Genomic DNA, 25,145 nt, shown 5'->3' on the forward strand with positions numbered 1-25,145 from the left:
TCTAATAGGAACAATTGTCCCAGATAGCTGTAAACACAGGACTTAATTAACTTACAATTCAGGTTATCCATGGTAAGATGCATGTTACTGCCTGTGTTTCTTCTTACACTAATTGATGTTTGTTCTTTTTATCATTACTTCTCTCTCAAGTGTGAAAAACATTAACTTTTAGCCTTGAAGAAACCAGTGTCTTACTTTCTATTGCCCTACTAACAGCTTGTCTCCACGGAAATGTAAGAGGAAAAATTGTAGTCCTCAGCTGTAGGTTTCTAAAGACAAACTGAAACATTTATTGTTAAAGGAAAACTTTTCATTATATTCAGTGTCCTCTTATTTACTCATTTCTACTTAAAACTTGTTATTAGATTAAGTTAATGTTCTTAATCCATGCATTCACTTATGCAAAAGTAAGAGAAAGCATATCAGCTCTACTTATATTATGGTCTGTGTACTTTTACACCCCATGTCTCACCTCAGCAAGATTACAGCCTATTAACTTAAACATGCTTTTTTCTCATTTTGCAGTGTAATGCCTACATTTCTTAATACTAAAAAAAGAAGAAGGAAAGAAAGAAAGAGAAAAAAGTATCTTTATCACATGCAAATGCTTTACTATAAAAACATGCAATTTATATTGTAAAAGGTTTCTTAGAATTACTGTTAAAAACAAAATTATTTTTAGTTACAGTTAACTTTTCCTTCCTGTTCCCCTCCCTTCAGTGACCTTCCATACATTAATGACATGAAGTGAGGCAAATGTCTTTCAGTTCCACACAAGTTTAACAGTCAACAAAAGTCCACTCTTTCCACTTTTTCTTATACAGCCATATTTTTCAAATGTAGTTGATGCTTTGCAGTTTCACATTTATTCATTAATTTCCATTTTCTGGTCCTGTTCATCTCTGTTTCCCAACTCTAGATGCCAATTAAATTCAAAGGTACTCCCAGTTCATCTAGACAACTCCTGTGCTTTTCTGTCTCTCTCTCCCAATCTTTTTCTTTGGAACAATAGAAAAGGTTTCACTATTTCACTGGCAAAGTCTCTCAATGTGCTTTACTATCAGAAGAATGAGAAACAGAGCCTCCTTCTGCTTGATGGCTCAGTTTTTGTTGGACAAATTTTTGTATTTCCTCCTTAGCCTGTTCTAGATCAAAAATGGCTTTGATCCTCCAGGAAAAAAATATTTTGAATACGGCTGGATACAGAAGCTTGAATCTTACACCTGCCTGTTGACATTCCCCGATTGCTAGAATACATTTGTTTCTTTTCTGCCTGGTTTACAGTGAATTATCATTTTCCACAAACACTCCACTGTCTCCAACTTTTAATACTTTGCCCTTCTACCACAGTTTTGCCAAGATCAACTGTTTCTGCTTGTACATTTGCATCATTAGCAATACATGTCCTGCATTCTTTCTCATGGCCAGATTTGGAGCATACACATGGTGTGCCTTTTCAATTAACAACTCCAGCTATGGAATATCAGTCCAGTTGCTTATTTGTGCCTCCTTAAAATTAATAAAGTTTGTTTCTTTTAGTTTATCTGGTACAGCAGAAAATTTCAGATTTTCCCTATGTGCTCTGTCTTTCAATTCTACCATTTATTTAAAGATCTCTTCTTGAACAGTATCATACTTAGACAGCCTTTTCTTCATTTCAACCTTTGATTTTTGCAGTTTTACCAGCTCATCTGAATATCTTTTTAAATTGTCTTCTATTTTTCAAGCTTTTTCTTATTTAAGTTAATATATTCCTTCAGTGTTTCATTTATTTTATCAGGTCTGAGCACATTTGACTTATTTTTTTCCTCTAGATTACTGGAAGCCATATCTTGCACCAAAGCTGGAGCTTGAACTGCTTTTTCAGAACAGCTGCAGCATTCTTCCCAGTCAGTCTTTTGCCTTTACCTTTTCTAGCTGATTTTTTCAGGCTCTCTTAATCTCTTCTTTGCCGGCATCCAGGCAGTGTACTTTGTAACTAGTAATTGAATTTACTAGAAGTGAGAGTGTTCTTGGCCCTTTTCTTTCAGTTTCTTTTTTCACACTGGGAGAGTTGAAGTTAAGCTGTTAATCAGTTTGCAGCCATTATGGAATCCAGAATAAACTTACACAAATCTCAGTGATTTATGTTTGGAAATACCAGACTATCCTTGCTGCCAAAATGCAACAATTTGCAATTGGAGTTCAGGAGTGAAATTGGCCTATTGCAGAATGGATTTGTTCTACTGCTGTCTAGTGTGGGAATGTGAGAAGCTAAAACGTGCTTCAAAAAATGTCACCCATACTCTACCTGACAAGTTTCCATTCATGGCTTTCAAATGCAGGTGCAGAAGTTTTGGATAAAAGCCTTAATAACTCTAATAGAATGATATCTCAGCCTAGTTCTTTTCTCTGGCCACTATGCATGTGGACAGTTTCCTTTCATCCTCCCTTATTGAAACCAACTATGCATCCATTTGGTGATGATGAATTTTCATGAGCATTAGAGCAATCTGGGAGGTTTCTTTGTTAGTTAAAGTTGTGTTAACTTTCCTCTTAACTGCATAAAGTTTTCTGCAACACCTAGAAAAAAAGCTGCTATGACAATCCCCTGAGGAATTAATCCGTAAGACAATTAGACGGATTTTGATTAATGCTGGGAGTGAGTTTACTTGTTTTTTCCTTGATCTAACTGCAAAGGATACAGTGGCTCCCTTGCCCAATTTAAAATGTCCATTCTTTAAAGATTCAAGGGCAAAGTCCATCTTCTTATCAATAACCTGATTAGCTTTGGTATGAGTCCTACTAATCAGTGGTATTAGATAAAGACAGACCTCTTTATTTATTTATTTACTTTAAGCAAAATAAGGTTATCAAACAATTCGGTAGCATTTACTTGTTATTCCATTAAGTAATCAACTATTCCTACAACCACCTGCAAATACGTCTTTTATTTTATCTGTAAGTAGCCCCAAAGCAACTTCTAAATAGGAAGTGCCTTTTCTTATATCCTGGTTGAGGGCAAAGCCAGCAATGAAACTGTGAAATTTGATACAAGTATTAATTAAAATGCCAGTCATCTAATAAGAATCTCTGGGCTGAATTAATTGATAGAAAATTGAATAGCTGTGTTAATAATTTGAAAAATGGCAGTATTATATAAACTTTGGAGTTGTTCCACCTGCATTAAAATTTTGTGAGTTCTAGAATAACATCACTGTGGAGAATAAATGGAATAAAAAACTAAACTATACAGAGGGAGAGAGTATGGTAAATAGTATCCTTTATATGCAGATACATTCAGAAGGATTAAATATCTCACTCCTCTTGGACAAGAAGCCTATGCAGAGACCTTATGTCACATGTTTGCCTGTGGCAACTGTATAACATGTGTGTTATGCCATATTACTTCATATGGTAACTGAAATATACCTTTAACTATTTGAATGCCTATATATACTATGTAGCACTTGCCTAATGACATATGGCTGTCTATATCCACACTACATTACTTTTACATGCCAATACTGTCTGAAATTGACTTACGCTATATTGCTTCAAGAGGTCACTATGTAACACATGAATGATGTTTTAGATCAAAGTACAATAATTACCTTATGACACTTTGTTGATTTCTGGTTAATTTCTGTCACTTTCCAGAATGGTCAGACAATAGCATTGTACACAGAAATTGACTGTCTTTGATGATCGGGGCAGTTTGTGTTTGAAAGCTACTGATTGTTGGCATAGTGGTGCAACATGAAGGTTTTATCTCACACACATGGTTCTCTGGTTGTGTTCTTAGTCTGTGGCTCCTTCTGCATGCAGTTTGCATGTCCTTCCTGACACTGATTGGGTTTTATTCAGATAGTCTGCTTTCCTCCACAATCCAAAGACATGCCATAGGTGAACTGGTATTTCTCCAGTTTGCCTGTAGCCAAGTGTGCAGTGCACGTGTGTGTGTGTGTGTGTGTGTGTGTGTGTGTGTGTGTGTGTGTGTGTGTGTGTGTATGTGTGTATGTGCAGAGGTTATATGTGTGCGTTTGTGCACATGCATGTTTGTTTGTGCTTATGTGTTTGTCTCTTTTAGTAGACTTGGCTTGTCAGTGACACTGAAAGTGTGTGCACATGTAAATGAAAGCATGTGGAAAAAATATCATCCAAGTTCTATCTGTGGGCACATAAAATATCGGGTGGGAGGAAATACAAAGTTGCTGTGAGGCATTTTTACACATCATGCCTCCTTACCCCTACCCCCAAAAGACCATCTGTTTAATTCAAATAGCCATACTCCATTATGTGCATAGAAAGTTGGTATAACCATAGTTCTTCTTGTTAGCTGAAAAAAAGAAGTTAACAGGTCAAAAATAAGGTATAATATGTATCACAGTAATCTATACCCTCAATTTCTAGGAGCCTGGTAGCTTCACAGACTAGCTAGGGGTTTTGACACAGGTTTAGTAAGGGGGCCTCATCCTTGACAGCTGCCCTGGGCCCCACCTGAGCAAAATCAGCAATGCTCAGAGGTGTGTACAGAAGGTCACTGTAGTTTATTGTGAGCTGTGTGGGGACAGTATGGTTATTATTTCTTTAACTTTCCTTACAACCAAAACACAAGAGTATGCACAGAAGGTTGCCATAGCTTTTCTAGGGGCAGCATATTGCCTTGGAGCAAAAAGTTGGAATGCATTACTTTGATCATTATTTTTTCATTCACCTCACAAACATTAGATTTGCATATAGGTGGCTATCTTTTGGGGCAGGGGTAAGGAGGAATGCTGCGTATACGTGCCTGACTGCAACAAGCTGAAATATGTTACTATGGCAATTTCTTCTTTCACTTTCACCCCAGTCTAGCATCAGAAGGCTGTCTTTTGATGACATGGGTGAGAAGGCATGCTGTGCATATGCATGATAGCAATAACTTAAACTGCATGATGGTGACCATTTGTACTTTCATGTTCATTCCAATCAAAGAACAGAGGTGGTCACAGAAGATAACTTTCAGGAGGGCTGTTTGAGAGGCAGACACTGTTGCAGATGATGATTTATGTAACGTTATAACCATTACCTTATCAAGTTATGGGAAACTACTATTTTTGACAGCTCTTAACATTAAACTTGGACACAATTTATTTTTATTTGAAAGATGAAAGAAAAAACCTATAAGACTATATTTTCCCTTAATCATGAATTTCATCCAGGCTGTCACTGGATCAGAAGATTGGAAAAAGCTCTAAAATGCAGCACAGAGCACATATAACCCTGTAGCTTCTAGGGGCCAGGTGGCCCTCACTTTTATTTATTTATTTTTATTTATTTATTTTTTATTTTGCATTTGTTAACTGGGGGTGTCTGACTGAGCCAAAAAGGCCCTTTTTTAGCAGATGCCTGGGGAGAAAAGCTCAACATAAAAAAATTACAGATATATTTGGATATTTAGACATGATCAGTATACGCACAAATTACGATAGACATGTTTTAACAGTGGTATGCAGCACATCAACAGTTACAGTGGAGAGAACAAACAAGAAAATATTAATTTAAAAATAAAGGTAGTTAATAGATTTGTGGTGTACAGCTGAAATTTGGAACAATGTAGAATACATACATAGTACACAGATACAGTACATACATTGTAGATTAGCCAGTGTTTGTGAGTAAGAGTGAAAAACTATTATCAAGTACTCTAGGTATAATATGTGTACCTTATCCACTTTCACTAGCCTGGGGAGCAGTCATGGCACTGCCAACTTTGCTTGAGATGTTGCCTAATGAGGTTTTTAAAAGAGGCTTTGGATGCTGTGTTTTGTATACTGGTGGGGAGAGAGTTCCATTTTTTAGCCACTGAACTACTATATAGTGTGCCTCCAAAGCTATTTTAGCTGTTGGTGACTTCTAGTAGTAGTTTGCTTGATGATCTAAGAGGCCTTTTGGCTGAGTGATGTACTAGGTTTTTGAGGACAAGACACTCATTGGGGAGGTAATAGAATGACAGAGGCAGAGCTGATTGTAGGTTAGGAGATTGGGCAGTTCAAGCCAGTGGAGCTGTCTCAAAGCAGTACAGTGATGAGTTCTATATGAGCAATTTGCAGCAAAGTGGGCAATTCTGTTATAGAAGGCTTCCATTTTGCTTAGTTCAGTTTTGTTGAGATTAGTCAGAATGGGAGATGCATAGAGTAAGGTGGATAAAAGTTAAGAGCGAGCAATGGCTGATCTTGTGTTGTTGGTAAGAAATGGTTTGATACGGTAGAGTGATCCCAGTTTGGCATGTACTTTTTTAATAGTTAAGTTGAGATGACTATCAAATTTTAGGTGGGAGTCTATGGTTATTCCCAATAGCTTAGCCTGTGCCACTGGAGCGATTGGAGTAGCATTTGTGGAGTAGATAGTGAATTGACTGTTATCAGTGTTTTTGTTAGAACTGATTATAATCATAAACTGAGTTTTCTTTGGATTGAGAATAAGTTGGGCTTTGGTAGGGTAGTTTTCAATATCAGAGAACATTAGTTGAGTTGTTTGCAGGAGGGTGGGAATGTTTTGTGCAGCACAGATTAAGGTAGTATCATCTGCATACTGAATGATAGATGCATGCTGTGTGGAGGTATGGAGGTCATTTGTGAAGATTGTGAATAGAAGTGGTCCTAAGATAGAACCCTGTGGGACTCCTATAGTTATGGGTAGCTGAGGAGAGAGAGAGAGAATTTTCCCATTTCACAGCTTGGTACCTGTCAGTTAAATAGCTTTGGAACCAGGTAAGAGTGGAATTTGATAGGTGATATTGGTTTAGTTTGTTTAGCAGGATTTGGTATGAGACTGTGTCAAATGCTTTGGACATATCCAAAAAAAGAGTTGACACCTGCAGGCCTTTGTTTTTGAGATGGTTTACTGTGTCTGTGAAGCAGAGGAGGGCTGTAGTGGTACTATGGGCAGGTCTAAAACCATGCCAAGTAGGTGACAAGATGTTGCTGTCTAGGTGATATTTTAGCACCTGGGTATGGACCAGAGGGGAGAATAAAGCAATGGGTCTGTAGTTATTCAGTTCAGTGGGGGTCCCGCCTTTATGTATGGGTGTAACATAGGATATTTTCCAGAGTTTAGGCATATAGTTTTCAACAATTGATCTATTTATGAGAGTGGAGATTGGGATAGCAATAGCATCTGCTGTGAGGTTCAAGAAAGAGCTGGAGAGTAGGTCGGCTGCTGTTGATGAGGTTTTTAGTTTGGAGAGCATGCTTTTGACTGAAGTGGTGGAAACTGTTTTGAGGGTAAAGCTTGTATTAGTGCTTAATTCATTTATTTCCTCCACAGTTATTATAGTATAGACTTGGACAGTTAAGGTGTGCTGAAATTGTTGGAAAAAGCTGAAAAATAAAACAAAGGATTAATTGAAAGAATAAGACACAATACTCTGTCCAGATGGTATGGGGAAGCCAGAATGGAGGAAGTAAGAGGAGACATTGCATAGGTTCAGTGGGGGACCCAGGTTTCTGTGAGGGTGGAGGGTTACCATGGGGCCCATTGCCTATGACTCCATTTCATCTAAAGCCAGTCCTGAGAGTTTTGATGGAAGAATGTCATATATTCAAGCAGTTTTTCACAGTATTGCAGAGTTGGAAGAGGAATATATGTAATATGTGTGGGATTTTCAGTGAACTGTGTGTGTGTGTGTGTGTGTGTGTGTGTGTGTGTGTGTTTGTATGTATAATTTATACATATGTATTATTATATTACTTATATTATATATATATATATATATATATACATAAAGAGAGAGAGAGAGAGAGCTCTATGTCAGATGATCAAGTTTTCAGAAACTTGAAATTCATATGGATGAGAACATATCATCAAGTTTTTGAAAACTCAAACATCAACCCCCCCCCAAAAAAAACCCACAAAACTCTACTTTATGTTTATGCAGGGGAGCAAGCCCCCCTGCACCCCCCCACACCACCTGCAAATTATATATACTCACTCTGAGATTGCACTACAATGAAGAAAAACGTAAATTTCTTCTTCCTCCTTGTACCACGATCTCCATTCTAAAACTTTGAGTTTTCAAAAACTCGATTATATGGTCTCGGCCATATAAATTTCAAGTTTTTTAAAACTTGATCACCTCATAGGGATCCATATGTGTATGTGTGTGTGTGTGTGTGTGTGTGTGCGTGTGTATATATATATATATATATATATATATATATATAAATATGTGTATATGTATATATATATATATATATACATATATATATATATGTGTGTGTGTGTGTGTGTGTGTGTGTGTGTGTATATATATATATATATATATATATATATATATATATATATATATATGTATATATATATCTATATGTATATATATATATATATATGTATATGTATATATATATATATATATATGTGTGTGTGTGTGTGTGTGTGTGTGTGTGTATATATATATATATATCTATATATATATATATATATATATATATATATATATAGAGATATATATATATATATATATATATATATATATATATGGGTCTACTTCGAGACCGAACGACGATTCGCCGACACGCGGGAAGAGGAGACTAAATGACCGACAGGTAGGTTTACCGAACGGGAGATTCGCCGACAGCGGAAAGACCGACAAGGGAAATGTGCGATCGTGACATGAGGAGTGTGCGACAGTTACGGAGTTAGGAGCGGTCAGGTAAGTGTGCGAAATTGTGGGATGTCGGGTTAGGATGTGGGACAGGTGAGTGTGTGTTTGTGTCGGAGGTAGGGTTCGGGTTAGGAAAGTGTGTGATAGTGAGGGACTGTAGTTTTGGGACGGGTTAAGTGAGTTAGGGTTAGGGTGCAGGTAGGTGAAGTGCGATGGTGTCGGTGCTTGGGTTAGGGGTGGGTAAGTGAGTTAGGGTTAGGGTGCAGGTAGGTGAAGTGTGCGATGGTGTCGGTGCTTGGGTTAGGGGTGGGTAAGTGAGTTAGGGTTAGGGTGCAGGTAGGTGAAGTGTGCGATGGTGTCGGTGCTTGGGTTAGGGGTGGGTAAGTGAGTTAGGGTTAGGGTGCAGGTAGGTGAAGTGTGCGATAGTGTCGGACGTTAGGGTTAGGGTTTAGGTTTAGGTTAGTGGATGTGTTGTTGTGTGCTTGTGTATTTGGCGTATTTTGTGTCGGTGTTTTGTTGTTCGGTATGTTGCGGTGTCGGTGTGGTGTGTTGTCGGTTGTTTGGGGTCGGGGATGTGTGTGTCGGTGATTCGTACGTTCGGTGTATGAAAGTAGACCCATATATATATATATATATATATAGATAGATATAATATATATCTTATATATATAATATATATATATATATATATATATATATATATATATATATATATATATATATCTACCTTGCATGCTCAAAAGCCCAAATACTCGGATGTTATTTTCGCGAGAAGAAAATAACAAAGACTAAAATCCCTAACCGTGCATTTTTCCCACGGCAAGTAAACACTTGCCCAAAACTTCATGAAAACATACTGTAGTACCTGAGACCCACCTAGATGGGGGGCTATACCCTCCACTCCCCCCAATTATTTATAACAACTCCGGGATTGCACTACAGTGAGGAAGAGGGATTCAGTTTTTGTTATTTTCATCTCATGAAAATAAAGTTTGAGTATATGGGCTTTTGACCAAGCAAAGACATATATATATATATATATATATATATATATATATATATATATGGTTCCACTTCATATCATCGAATTTCAAATCATCGAGACCAAATCGTCGAAATCTCATTTCATCGAATCTCAAATCATTGAAAACTATAAAGCAACTAAAAATAACATCCCAGACACTGTTTACTATGTTTGCTATGTTTATGCAGGGGGGCAAGCCCCCCTGCATCCCCCCCGTAATTAAATATACCAACTCCAAGGTCACACTACAGTGGGATTAGGAAATTACCTTTTCCCCCCATTGTAGTGTGACCTTGGAGTTGGTATATTTATTTATTTACGGGGGGGGGGTGGGGGGCGGAGCCCCCCTGCATAAATGTAGTAAAAACTTTGTGGAATGTTATTTGTAGTTGCTTCATAGTTTTCAATGTATACACACACACACACACACACACACACACACACACACACACACACACACACACACACACACACACACACACACACAAAAGTTTCAATAGTTTTCCAGTTTTCAGTGAAATGTTATTATGTATTTAACTTTACTAAAAAGGAGGAGCCATGTAGTTGTGAAGGCTCTTACATAATCCTGCTTAACAATGACACCATAAATTCATCCTCCATTTACCAAGGTAATTTAGTTTAGGGCTGTTAGGGAGTCGAGGCCAATGATGTCATTCATGTAGTGTAAGGCAGAGAAATTAATCTTGAGCAGGGTACCGTCTCATCAAAGGATGCAACTACTGTATATACTCACACACAGCATGCACATACCTGCAGGCAAATCAGACAATCGCCAGTTTACCTGTGAATATCTTTAGGATTTAAGGTGAAAGCAAGAACACCTGAGAAATATATACATACTCTACAGAGAAGGAACTGAAGCCGAGAAACAAACTGGAGAACCAAGCACTGTAAGGCAGCAATATTAACCACTGTGTCAACCTTTGTAAGTGGTTTAGATTTCCTTTTGTGGTAGATGAAGACCTGCCTAATAGGAGCTGGAGTAAGGTGACTGGAATTCATTTCTAATAGACCAGCAGATTTCCAACAGCTAATAATAATTTTTCATTTATGACTGATCCACCCTGGTGCTTAGTACATTATTTCCAAATAGAGTGCAATATAACATAATGTAGACTTGAAATGCAGTTTGTTGTGCACTGTTTAGACATCTGTGTTTCTTTCATGACAGGGAGGTGTGCTAGGCATTGTTATAGACTGGGACTGCAACCTGGACTGGCAAGTGAGGTTCTGCATACCTACGTATCAGTTTTATGGACTTTATGTGGACAGCAAAGAAAAAGTATCAGAAGGCTTTAATTTCAGGTAAGAGGACATCAGCTTTTATGAGGTCATATTACTTAATGAAATACGTGAACCAAATGCCTGTGTGTTCAACCTACATGGCCACATGATTTTGGGGAAGTCTGGAAATAGTAACTGATGTGCAGAATAGGATGGTGCATGCATTGTTCAGATGCTGCCCTCAAGTTGAAATGCTAACTGTTAAGCCAAGCTCCATTTTACTGTAATATTTACTGTGATCTCCATCTTCATGGTTCATCTGTAGTCACCATCTGCATGGCATCTGGTAAGCAACAAAGGGATATTGCAGTTATGGTAAAAATTCTGCTGCCAGAATAATAAGTCAGATCATTCCATCCACTAACATATACATAAAAATAAACGGCAATATCTCCATGCCAAAAAACTGGAATTCTTCAGTTGTAAAAATGACAGGCAGCTAAATAAATATTTTTATAAAACAAAGAGTAATGCTGGGATATTCTGGTTGAATTGCTATAAATTATCCTTTATTCATGGATGCAGATTATTAGAGGCAAAGCTGTGTTGTAGCTATTTGATGTGCATGGATGGCAGATGTTACAGGTCCCACTTACTTACTTGTGACTGATGTGCAATTAGACGTTAAATACTTCTTGATACTTAAGAAAAACAAACCTTTGATTTATTTTTTGTGTTAGTGTAATTTTTCTGTCAAGTATGAAGCTTCATCTTTTTTCAAAAGACAGCATATGTGTATTTGTCAACTTGTGTTTGGCTATCCAGATTCCTATCACTTATACACACACACCTTCTGATAGTGCTTTCTATTTCAGAATATAAACTACAGACACAAGGAATGACAACTGCAGTAAATCCTCTGAGAACCGAGAAACGTATACATTACTGTGGCTTATAAAATGGGTTAAGTGTTATAGTACTTATACCGACAGTAATCTTGAAATCAGGCTTACTCTGGGAACACCTTTTCATGCTTTCAGTTCTTTGAGAGAGCTGTAAATTCTTCAATAAGTCTGCCAGCTCTCATTTTTTTTATTAATGTTTTTTCCTGGATTTTTGTGATTTTGTCTGTCATTCAGAACAGATTGTTTTTTGTGCATCACTTCATATCTGCTGTCGCACCCTAAATATCACAAGTAAGATATTTTGAGGTTCTACCTAAATTATCATCTCCTAGTTCTCTAAATAACATTTTTTTCATTGTGTCCTAGACCCTAAGCTTGGATCCTGATCTTGAGTTCCAACCCCTCACAATTTGTTTATATATACAAACATAAATAATGTTTCTGTCTTTATTTTAACTTTTTGTTCAGTCATCACTTGATTCTGCTTCTCTGCATTGATGTTCTTCTACCTACCATTTATCAGTCTGTGAAAAAAATGTTCCTTCCCAAATAGTATAAATGTGGTTATGGCCAGGCATATGTCACATTTTATCTAATTCTTACAATAAGATATATTAGCATTTATTTTTTAAAAGCTATCATATTTATCATGGTTTATGGTTGATGTCTATCCATCTGTGTGTGTGTGTGTGTGTGTGTGTGTGTGTGTGTGTGTGTGTGTGTGTGTGTGTGTGTGTGTGCGTGTGCGTGTGTGTGTGTGTGTGTGTGTGTGTATATATTTCACAATGCCTGGTTAGCTTTACACGTTATGGGATTGGGGAATTTAATATATTCTATAAGCTTATGTACACTTCCAAACATCTTGGCTATACTCTGGTGGTGTGAGATGGTGGTTATGATAAGAGGATGTCTGGCCTCCATGAGAACAATGCAGATGCTACAGATCTTAAGACAACTTGACTTGTTAAATTTTCTCAGGTTACTTGGAGCACTCCCCCTTTCCATGTAAGTACTGGTGGTGCCCTGTCTCCCCAGATCTTCTTTGTCATGCTTTTATTCAGTAAGAGAAATGGCCCCAGACTGCTATTTCAAGAATTCTGCTGTAGTTTAGTGGTTTTCTGTGTAAAAACATGTTTCTTACTTTCTTCAACTCTTATTGTTAGACTTTCCTTGGGTTTGACTAGTATTCTGTCAAACCATCTGTTTTTTGCCTTATTGAGCCCAGGCTGTTCCTCACATCTTGCAACAGCTGATGAGCCATTCCATGGCACGCCTCTCAAATGTCCAGATTTTCACAGGATGTCCACATTTTCCCCCCATAATTTTGGTATGTTCCTCATAAAATTTGTGGTCTTCTGTTAACTCATTGAGGATTGAAGTCACTAAATAATGACAGACATTTAAGTTTCAGACTTTATATCCCTCAGAATGTGCATGCTAATGCAAAACCTGTTATCTTAGCAACTTTTTAAGTTCATAAGATCAATGTTGAAAATCTGTCCAATTTGTGGGCCTTTGATCTTTATTTAATTTTTGGCTTTGTCCAGATTTCTTGCATTAAGAAGTTGAAAGGCATGTTCCATAGGTGTGCATGCGGTAGGATGAGAGGCATGTAGTATGTCCTTCTGCTTCCATGACGTAACCAGTTACTACAATTGTTGTAAAGATAACCAATAGCTTATTTGTGTCTATAAAACTTCCAGCTGTTATGCTGGTGGAATCATCAAGGACTGAAGGTATTTCTTCTGTCGCTCAACCAGGAACTTCCAAGTCAGTTACATTGAGGTCTGATCTTTCTCCTTCCCTTGGTGCTATTGATTATGCCGGGAAGCCAGAGACCATTGTCAATGCTCAGTGTAGGTAGTTTGGTGTCCGTACACCCACCCTTTCTATCCCAAGGTGCAGGGAGTTATTTGGGATTCCTTTTTACCCATAACCTACTTCTCTAGTATCTGTGTTGGCTTTGCAGGTACCAGATTTTTTCACTTAGCTTTGACTGTTAACTTGATGGCTACAATATCTCTGGTGTTGACACTGTCACTTATTCCTGTTGTGGCTTGCATTGCCAGGCATTGATACAGGCCATTGATGTTGCAGGTTTCCATGACCTACACATTAGTCCTGCTGATGCTAGTGCCTTCAGCACCATTGTTGTTGCCATGGGTGATAGCCACTGGATTCATACCAGTGATGCCAGCAGCTGCCTTTCTGTCATCAATGAAGATGCTGACATAGTTATTCCCTGCAATGGTTCCTCAGCTGTCCATGTCAGTACTGAGGTTATGGTTTTGCCTTCTTGAGTGTTGACTGATTTGCTTGTATATTTGAAAATTCCAGATGTACCTGCCCTTGGGTATGGGGCCTATCTGATCCCTGCAGTAAGACAGAGAGGTTTCAAGCTGGTGTGAAGTCTACTCCCCCCCAAGTCTTCATTAAAAAGGGCTTCCTCCGTCTTTCCTCCCAAGAAGCCCTTTACAGATTTTAGGAATCCTAAGTGCCTGAAATCCCAAGATAAGTCATAGTTGGAGACTTGGATGTAGAAAAAGAGCTGAATTTCCTAGCCTCTTCCTAGGTGACCCCAAATTTTGAGAATATCCGCAACTCATGAGGTAGTTTGTAGGTTGTCCAACTGACCCCATTCACCTCTCTCTGTGTAGCCTTTGAAAGGCTTGCAGGTCTTCCAAGACATCTCTATGGAGAGTTGTACCTGACTGAATATTGTAAAATATATCATCAGGTTTGCATTAGAAAACCCAAATACTGTGGCCCGCACTGCTAAGAAGGTTGACTGCATCTTTCAGCCCCCACACCTGGGAGTGGGCTGTCTGACCTGGGACCTGTAAGCCTGATACCACAATTTCAGCACCTGCACTCAATAAAGCTTAAATGTCAGTGTCTTCTTTTTTCTGTAGGTATAGGAGATTGGTAAGGTAGATGTCTGTTTGTGTTCTTGATAAGAAAAGTTAGTACTTGAGAAAAAGGTATCTCCAGTTTTATTTGGGTGCATTGGTTTGGCATCAACAGCAATGAATGGATAAGGAGATGATAAAACTATTACATAGAAATATACCATTCAATCTCTTAGTGCAAGAATTCCAGACAAAGCTAAAAATAATGGAGGGGGAGGGGGCAAAGGCCCAAAATCAGGAACAGATTTGAAATATCGCTCTTATAAACTTTGAAAGTTGCTAACAGGTTTTGCATTGACATGCAATTTCTGAAGGATATGTAGTCTGAATTTGAATTGTCTCTTATTCTTTAGTGAGTTCATTTTTCAATGATTTGCCAGGAAATCACAAATTTTATGAGCAACAGACCAAAAGGATGAGATAAAGATCTGGAGACACTGTAAAATTCTTGACAGTTGAGAGATGTGCATTGGAAAGAGTAAGTATAGTTGCAGTACTAGCTACAAGGATACATTTCATTATTTTATTATGGCATAACGGAGCACTACTGAACACACTAATGGCCTTTACTGGAAATTGTGTACTTCTGTTGCTAATAAGCAATGTGTCTGCCTGTGAATTAATGTTGTGAGAAAGATGCACCACCAAGACAATTCCACCAAAGGGGTTTTCTTCTTCACAGCTTTCCAAACTGCAGTTAGGAGTTTACTAGACCACATAAAGATGATCATGTCTGTTCTAGTCATCAGTTAGTGCACAGTTTTAAGGTTATGAGATAGCTGCTTCTTGCAGTTCAGGGTTTGAGTTTGTCGGCTTCCATTTTCCTACGTTGTGACTGAGGAAAGTCACTTAAACAAACAATGCTCTGGAGCAATTAGGAAATTGGACAAGGTTCTTTAATAGCTTCCTTGACCACATGTCTACTGACCAGCTGTATTCATTATTATTCTTATTCTTGTGGCTAGATATCTCATGGCCCCTGTGATCACTTGCCTAGTATTTTTCCTAGGTTACTATGCTCATTTGAGAAAACAAGAAAGCAAACTTGTATCATACATGAAAGCACTCAAAGTTACAGTAATAAATTATGTAGCGTGACAGCAGCCATGACTTGGCAGGCCTCTAGAATTCCACTAGGAAAAACATGTTTCAGATTGTAAGACAGTAAAACAAAACAAAGAACAGTACGATCTAGATAAGTAAAGTACTTGTTTTGTAGCACCCCTAGTATATTTTCAAAGAGGAAAAACAGAATAGTCTGTGGAGGACATATCATGTTTGACAAGGTGACATGTTTCTAGGGCATTAGTACCTGAACATTTTTACTAAAATTAAACTCTGTTGGTCCAGTCATAGCTGTAAAACAATACGAATAACCCATAATAAAGAAATAAGGGGATTATAGTTCTTTGTGTATATGTGCAGAAGTATATAACAAAGTCAGCAATAAAAGACATTTATGTGAGCCTCAAAGGTATGGTAAGTCACGAAGTGAGCAGGTGGGTTTCTGTAGGTCTCTGAGAAACATGTTCTTTTACTTCATACACTTGTTGCATGTTAATTACATTTCAGAATTAGTCTAATGAGATTTATGAAATAAAACTCAAAATATGAACATCTTCATACACAGATTCCCTATGTTGGGAGGTTTTCTGTTTTGCCATGCAATTTATTAAAACTCAATTGTGCAAACTGGCATTTTACCCACTTCATTAAAATATGTTTCTTTCAAAGGGATTGATCCTAAATGGGGTGGGGGGGGGTATCTCCTTAACCCCGCAGTGTATCAACCTTAGAGATGATTATGTTAATGGCAGGCAGTGCAGGGCACCCAGTTGGGTCTGCTACAGGTGCTTGCATGCTAGTAACTCATGACAAACTTGCTCATTGTCACTTACTCAAAAAAGCATGTACTTGAACTCCTAGTAGCCTAATCTCCCATTTCTTTGTAGGCTTCCCAAAACCCCACCCTATAAAACTGTATAGTCTGACCAGAACACTAACTCTAACCCCAAAACTCCCACAAAGTTCCCATTCAAAGTCCTGAATCTCTTACTGTAAAACTTCACTCCCCTCCCTAACCCTGAAATTCCAGTCACTCCCTAAACCTAAAACTCCAACCCCCCCCCCCTTTCTAAACTTAAATTCCATTTTTGCTCCCTAATTCTAAAATTCTCCCACTCCCTCACCCTAAAATCTCCCTGCTGGTTCCTTCCCATGGCTGTCACACTGACCTTGCTCAGACTCAAATAATGCTATTGAGTAAAGTGTGGCAGCTAGTTACTCAAACTCATACTCGAGTTTGAGTGCGAGTGGCAGCCTACCCAAGCTAAAAGATTGTCCAGTGCCTGGCTTCAAGGCAGGTTTTTTGAGCACTTGGGACTCAAGAGCTTGTAGCAGATCCTGTTCAGCCCTATATCTGATTTTGTGTGTGTGTGGTGATGAGGCGGGGAGATTCATCCTTGGAAAGTTCAGATTTCCATGAAATAAACCTTTGAAAAGCTTCTTCCATTCTCAAGTCTATTTGTCCAAATGGCTTTAGTTGAATTGATAGTAATCCTACCAAAAATCACTAAGGTCTTTCTTACAGTATCATAAATACAGAGACTTGCTATACCATTTTAAATTGGGAATTTGGGGAGTAAACATGGTAGTATAAAATACACTTGGGCCGTAATATAATTTTATGGAGTCACATAATTCTTTGGAATTATAGCAAACCAGAAAAAAAAATCACATAATGTTGATCTCAATAATTGTTTAAAGAAGTGAAGTGATAATACTTTCCTCACAGTATGGGGCTGTAAATAAAGGGAACACACAAAGGAAACTGTTATTTAGCACTTCCTAAAGTGCAAATTATCCTTTCTCCAAGGTACTGAAACCTGAGCACTAAAAGTTGTCTGAATATAAACAATAAGATCACCTGACCTACCAGCTTAATGAAAACAATGAGATGTGCAGGGAATCTTGACAGAATTTTAGTGGGCTTATTTGCAAGGATACTTTATGTGGATTTAGTATCATATGCTGTAAAGCCTGAACTTGAAGCTGTTTCAACATCAAACTGTGAGTCTGCAGAAATTGATGAATCCCTTTCTCTCTTACAAGTAGTTTCAGAATGAGAAAGGTTGAAAGCCAGAACAAAGCCCCAAGTTAAGCCCAGTAAGCCTTTCCTGTCTAAAGTAACAGAGACAGGAGAAGATAAATCTTTAACTTTCTACTTCTTTTTAACAGAAAAATTCAGAGAAGCAGACCAATCCATGTCAGGGACATCACACCAGGGAACAGAGAAGCATTCTCTGCCCCCTCCTCAAGAGGCCGACAAAAGTGGCTCTTCTATGCCCACCAAGGGCTCTTAATAGCCACAGAGGATGTGTCTAATCACATCAAGCAGGTAAAAAACTAAATCAGAGGGTGTCAGCTGTCATAGTAAATCAAAACTGTCCTAAAGCTCTGTTCAACTCATGCTGTAAAGTGTAAATAAAACTTTTACCATTCTCTCTCTCTCTGTCTCTCTGTCTCTCTCTCTGTCTCTCTCTCTCTCTCTCTGTCTCTCTCTCTCTGTCTCTCTGTCTCTCTGTCTCTGTCTCTCTGTCTCTCTTTCTCTCTGTGTCTCTCTCTCTCTCTCTCTCTCTCTCTGTCGGTCTCTCTCTCTCTCTCTCTCTCTCTCTCTCTCTCTCTCTCTCTCTCTCTCTCTCTCTCTCTCTCTCTCTCTCTGTCTCTCTCTCTCTCTCTCTCTCTCTCTCTCTCTCTCTCTGTCTCTCTCTCTCTCTCTGTCTCTCTCGCTCTCTCTCTGTCTCTCTCTCTCTCTCTCTCTCTCTCTCTCTCTCTCTCTCTCTCTCTGTCTCTCTCTCTCTCTCTGTCTCTCTCTGTCTCTCTCTCTCCTCTCTCTCTCTCCTCTCTCTCTCTCTCCGTAGTAGATATGAGTGAAATGGGGAGCAAGCCCCACACCCTGATGCACTCCCTGCTTCATATGACATCCACCATATATTAAAGTTTGGAATTTTTGCTGAATACATGAAATGTATGCATTCGACTGGAACTACAGACTGTATTAACGCAGATGCAGCGGTATTAATACTGACTTTGCAAACCCATTCATTTAGGATGTAGAAGACTTCTGGTACATAACTTGGGACTCTGTCAGTGCATATGCTTGGCTACAATGTAGCCATGGGGCCTGAATGGAGAGATGATAAATCAAGTAAAGGAGAGTAGTATTGTTGGAAATGAATTCGTTCTCAAGTCTTGGTGAGTACCTTCACGAAGTGGACCCTGTTTTTCATAATACCAAGATGACACTGATATGTACACTGTATTTTATATAGCATTTACCATGGACAGAAGTAGGTTAAAAAATAAAAAAAAATAGCTGGGTACACAAGACCCAGGATAAAAAAGTGCCTAATCTTGGTAATAGCACTGGTGCCAAGACTGGAAAAAATGACGGTGCGGAATCCTCAAGATACGGAACCATTCCTACAATAGGGCTAGACCAGCCCCAGGGGAAGGATGGCCCCTTGTTGTAGAAGGAAGTAGCAGTCCACAAAAATTACAAAAACTGATAGACCAGAAAAGAGCCATACAGTCAATAGAGTGGACTATTGAGGATAAGAAAGAAATTATGTATTGTTATTATTATGCAAGAATCCCAGAATTTCCAGACAGAAGATATACAAAAAGATTGAGAGAGAAATTAGAGGAAAGAAAACTACTTCCACAAGAAAAACTGTTGGAAGCTTCAAATGCAAATTTGTGTTCATTAATACAATAGATCCATGGAAAACACTATATAGATGAAGAAACCTTGGGCTGTTGTGAAAAAGAAGTGACTGTGGAAGTGCAAAAATATAAAGAGCAAAATCTAGAGACTTTTGAAATCTATAAAAAAGAAATATGGGCATGGGAAAGAAACAGAGATCTGATATGGTGCAATATTTATGCAAAGTCAAAGCCAAAATAATCCAAACAAAAAGGTAGCCCCAAAGATATTTGAAGAGAAATACAGGCAAAGGCATCAGAACATGGAATATTTGACAATACAAAAAATAAGAAAACAAAGAGGAAAAGTAGAAAAGAGGCTTAATAATGGAGAAGTTAAAGAAACAGAAACTGAGGTTATGGATTACCTGGGTAAAGGGAAGGATTTAATGTATAAAATTTAACTAAGATAACATCACAGCAGGATAGAGCAATGGGAACTCAAATTAAGGAGAAACCAGTGGAGTGGGAACCCACTGATCAATTGCCATATGAAGATACTTTGGAGCCTTCCATAGGAAACCAGTACAAACATTCAGCTGGAGTTGGACAGCAAGGGAAGGAACAGGAAACTATGGCAACTCTGACACAGTCAGTGTTGTGGAGAGATAGGCCAGTGAGTTCCCACATGAAGAGCAATGGATGACACATGATGAAACTGCAGAGAACGTCACATGAAGATGCTCTGGAACTTTCTATAGAATGCCTGCAGGAAATGGAAGACAAAGAAGGTGCCGTCTGTTTAGACAAAAATTATCTAAGAGAAGAGTTGCTTGATTTAATAGAGATGGAGAGACATATTAAAATCAACAAAAGAACTAGACTACAGAAGCTCAATAAAGCCCCAAAAATTAGAAATTTGATAAAACAAATGAACATATTAATTAGGACTGTCCATAGAGATTCATACGATATAAGAGAAGTAAATAAGATATATTACTGTACAGCTAAATTAGTAATACATAAAGTCTTACCACAAGAACACAGGGCAGTAATGGAAAAGAAGGGGAAAAATCGAATGCCATCATGGAGGTATAGAATAGAGAAAACTATAAAGCAATTATGACAAGACATTTCAGTGTTAGAAGAGTATAGAAGAGAGAACAGATCAACAAAAATACTCAGAAAGATAGACGTGATAAAAACAATGTGCAGTATTATAATAGATCAGGATCTATTGTGCACTATCGTGGATAACAAACTAAAAACATGAGCACAGTGACAAAAATGTAGAAGATTTGTAGAAAAATATAAAGGAAAAATACAAAATAAGCAATTTATTGATGACCCAAAAAAGTTTTATAGAGAACTGGGAAACAAGGCAAAAGGAATTGAAACACCACCAAAAAAAAAAAAAAAGAAATAGATACATTTTGGAGAAATATTTATGAAGATCCTGTGAAAAATAAAGATGCTAAATAGATAGAAGTAAAACAAAGAATATATAACAGAAGGCTATGTTCCCTCGATATGGAAAATATCCCACATCATTCCCCTCCACAAAGGCACCCCCTCCACTGACCTCTCCAATTACCACCCCATTGTTATCCTCTTCCCTCTCTCCAAGATACTTGAAAAATGTATTCAACACCCAGGTCTCCAAATACCTCCTAGCTAGTAATCTCTCCAAAACCCAACATGGCTTCAGGCCATATCACAGCACTACCTCCGCTCTGCTGTCCTTCACCAACACTATACGTCATCACAAAAACAATGGCCTCTTCTCTACTGCCATATTTCTATATCTCTCAAAGGCCTTTGATATGGTATATCATGAGCTACTACTCTCTACGCTCCCCAACCTCTCCTCACAACCAGCCTGCAACTGGTTCCACAGCTATCTACATGGACACCAGCAATCAGTAATCTGGGATGATAACATATCACCTCGCCTCCCAGTTACTCTCGGAGTTCCCCAAGGGTCTATTCTTGGCCCTCTGCTATTCTCACTTTTCACTAACAACCTACATACTGCCACCACACAAGCATCTCTTATACAGCACTCAGATGACTTTACTCTCATCTGCTCTGCCTCCACTCTACCAGAACTACAACAAATCACACAGGAATCATTCTCTTTTGTAGAAAGCTGGCTATCCAATGCTCAGCTCCTACTCACCCCAAGTAAGACAAAACTTCTCCTGTTCCAACCTTCCAAAGCCACCCAGAACATCCCCCACTTCAACATTCTTGCCAAAGGCAATACCATCATCTCTCCATCAGAACACACAAAATTACTTGGTGTGGAAATAGACAACAAACTTAGATTTGACACCCACATATCTCTCACAATAAAAAAAGTTCACAAGAAACTTGGTGCATTATATCGAAGCCGCCAATTCCTAACCAAGGCAGCTAGAATCTCCATAGCTAATTCCCAGCTAATCTCCACCTTTCTGTATGCGTCCCCCATATTTACCAACCTTAAACAGACAGACCTACACAAGCTGGATGCTTGTTACAACAAAATTGCTAAATTTGCCACTGGAACCTCCTACTGCAGCCATCATTGTATCTCCCTTAAAGAATTAAACTGGTTAGAACTCCCACAACTCCTTCACTTTAATCAACCCACCCTTGCTCATAAACTTATTAACCACCCCCTTAACATCCTTTCGCTTAAAACCCTTTTCCAACCCTATCACCCCACTAGGCCCCTAAGATCAAGCAACAAAAATCAACTCACTGTTATCAAACCCAAAAACTCAGCAGGAGAAGCCATATTTTCATGTACCATATCTAAACTTTGGAACAATCTTCCACCCTCTATAACTACTTTAACTTCCAGCAGCATTTTCAAGACTGCGCTCAAATTCCACTTAAATTTGCACTGGCTTTGTCCTTGTTCTAATCCAGACTAACACCCCCCTTATCCCCCCCACCTAGACTCTTAACCCAACTATACTACCACCACTACTAACCATAGCCAGAAATAGCTAGTTGTCTTTACATACTGTAACATCTTGTCTGACAACTTTGTTACTAATATTATAAACGACAAGAAACTATCTTAACTTGCAACATTTACTGTATATACTGTTGATAATCAATATCTTGCTATTGTATTAAAGCCAACAACCTGCAATGTTGTTTACTATTGCTGCAACTTTGTATCTCTATTTATCATGTACATGATGTGGACCTTTTCTCCCCGTGCATCCGCTGAAAAAGGACCTGCGTCCAGTCAGACTTTCCCAGTAAACAAATATAAATGAATAAATAATAAGAATAAGAAGTTCAAATGTACAGGATATGAAATGGGGTGAAGTAACAGTCAGAGAGACTGAAACAAAGTTAAGAAAAGCTCCAAATTGGAAAACTCCAGGCCCAGATGCAGTACCTAACTTCTGGCTAAATGAATTAATATCTTTGCATGAAGATTTAGCCATGAGTAAGAACTATTCATATGTGCACCCAGAACAGACATCAGCCTGGTTAACAACAGGAAAAACAATGCTCTTACTTAAGAGTGAACCAGCAAGCTATCCTAAAAACTATAGACCAGTAACTTGCCTTCTGATCGCATATAAACTATACAATGCAATTGATGCTGACAGTTTATAGAAATTTAGAAGAAAACTCAATCACGGCAGAAGAACAAAAGGGTAATAAAAGAAAGTCATATGGAACAAAAGATGATTTGTTAAATAAAGTCTTAATGGAGAAGTAGAAAAAGAGGAAGAATCTAAGAATGGCATGGATAGACTACAAAAGTTTGACAGTATCTCACATTCATTGATAAAACAGTGCTTAGAAATGTATAAGATACACCCTACACTGATTGATTACATTATGCTGACCATGAAACAGTGACAAACCAGTATGCAGTTAAGCCATAATAAAGGACAAATCATTATTGCAGAGATACAAATTCAGAGGGAGATATTCCAAGGTGAATTTCCATCACCACTGCTGTTTTGTCTTGCCCATAACCCATTAAGCTGTCTGCTTAACAGATTAGGTCATGGCTACAATTTGGCTCCCAGAATACAAGAAAGTTTAAAGACTTTTCATTTTTTTTAGAAGATTTAAAACTGTATAGTTCATCAGATGAGGGACTGAAAGCACAACTGCAGGTGGTCAAAACTTTTTCAGATGATATAAGAACGTCATTTGGTCTTGATAAATGTGCAAAAGCAACCTTTTAAAGCAGAAAAGCTGTAGCACCAGAAAAAAATCAGTTTGGGACAAGAATGTGAAATAAAATAACTTGAGCAAGAGGGAGTGTATAACTATTTGGGAAATGATGAAGGATCAAAAATAAAACATGAAGAAATGTGAATAAAACTCAGTAAGGAATATTTTAGATGACTTAAATTAATAGTGAAAACAGCATTGACATCTAGGAACAAAGTTCAAGCTATAAACCAATTTGCTCTTCCTATCCTAACGTACAGTTTTAGAGTGATTGACTGGCCCCAAAAGGTATTGAACTGGTTGAACTGCAAATCAGAAGGATGCTTCATGCTTATCAAATGATTTATAAAAGTAACTGCATACCAAGACTATATATTCCCCTTTCTGAAGGGGGGATGGGCCTCCTCAAAATTGATTTCATGTACAGATCTGCAATTTTAGGACTGCACACATATCTGCTGACCCCACAAGACCCACATGTAGTGAAAGTTTTAAAACATGAGAATAAGTCTAAGATAACTTCCCTACTTAGTCTAGCAGAAGCATATAGGCATCAAGTGGGAATGGAAATCAAACCAGAAGTAGATAAAAATCAGGCAACAACTGAATGTTCCAAAAAACAAAAGAAAGAATATAAAGTGAAGGATCAGATGAGAAGGCAAGAAATGTGGAAAAAGCATAAATATAGTTGCAAGTTTAGAAAACTCTTGGAATAACCGTGTGTTGATCAGGATCGAATGCAGGAATGGTTAACGAAAGGTGAATTTAAACCAAAAGACGAAAGGTTAATATTGGAGGCCCAAGATAGTGGACTATGTATGAATTGGTTTACAAAGTCCATTGAACATGTGGTAGAAACAGACAAGTGTAGGTTTTGTAGAAGTGAATTGGAAACAGTCTCACATCTTGTTGCTGATTGTGATATACTAATGGCAGAAGGACTGTATACTGAAAAGATAAATAATTTGACAAGACTGTTGCATCGGGGATTGTGAAAACATTATGGTATTGAAGTGGCTGAAAAACACTGGAAACATGAGCCACAAAGGATTATAGAAAATGAAGTTTATTTCACATGGCATCACCCATTACCAACAGTTCAAAAATAGTTGCGAGAAAACCAGCTATAGTAATCCATGAAAAGAAGACAAATGTAGTGTGGAAAAATACTGAAGTCAACATATTTTGTATTCTGTATTTAAAGGGTTAAGCAGAAAAATGTTCACTGCGTGCAAACTGAAATGTTCTGGAAAATGTTGATCACTGAGGAATGCAGGAGTTAATCTTAAACTGCTGATAAAGTTAATGGTGCAAGAATAACTGTGGTACTGGCTGGTAAAAACAAGTAATCAAACTATCAATTTTAATGAAAGTCCTCTGTGCTACGTGTATGTACGTGCAGGAGGGTCTATATAAGGAGAACTTAAAGTACAAGTAGCCAGACTGCTGGCATATTGCTATCATGTAGCAGATCTCCATGCATGTAAAATAAAGCTGTTTTACTTGCTTACAAGAACTTGGTGTGATTCTTCCAG

The 25,145-nt window shown here is 38.1% G+C and overlaps 1 protein-coding gene across 3 annotated transcripts in view; it reads left to right on the forward strand.

Annotated features, from left to right (window-relative positions):
* The window catches only part of P2RX1 (purinergic receptor P2X 1), an 834,383-nt gene that overhangs the window by 478,043 nt on the left and 331,195 nt on the right, over window positions 1-25,145 (forward strand). For all 3 annotated transcript variants that reach the window (XM_044082908.1, XM_044082906.1, XM_044082907.1), the window contains one exon: window positions 10,843-10,976. In XM_044082908.1, coding sequence (XP_043938843.1) covers window positions 10,843-10,976 — 134 coding nt within the window. The remainder of the gene's footprint in view (window positions 1-10,842; window positions 10,977-25,145) is intronic.

Source organism: Protopterus annectens, chromosome 9.part0 (assembly GCF_019279795.1).
Source record: "Protopterus annectens isolate FY-2018-M chromosome 9.part0, PAN1.0, whole genome shotgun sequence".
NCBI lineage: Eukaryota > Metazoa > Chordata > Ceratodontiformes > Protopteridae > Protopterus > Protopterus annectens.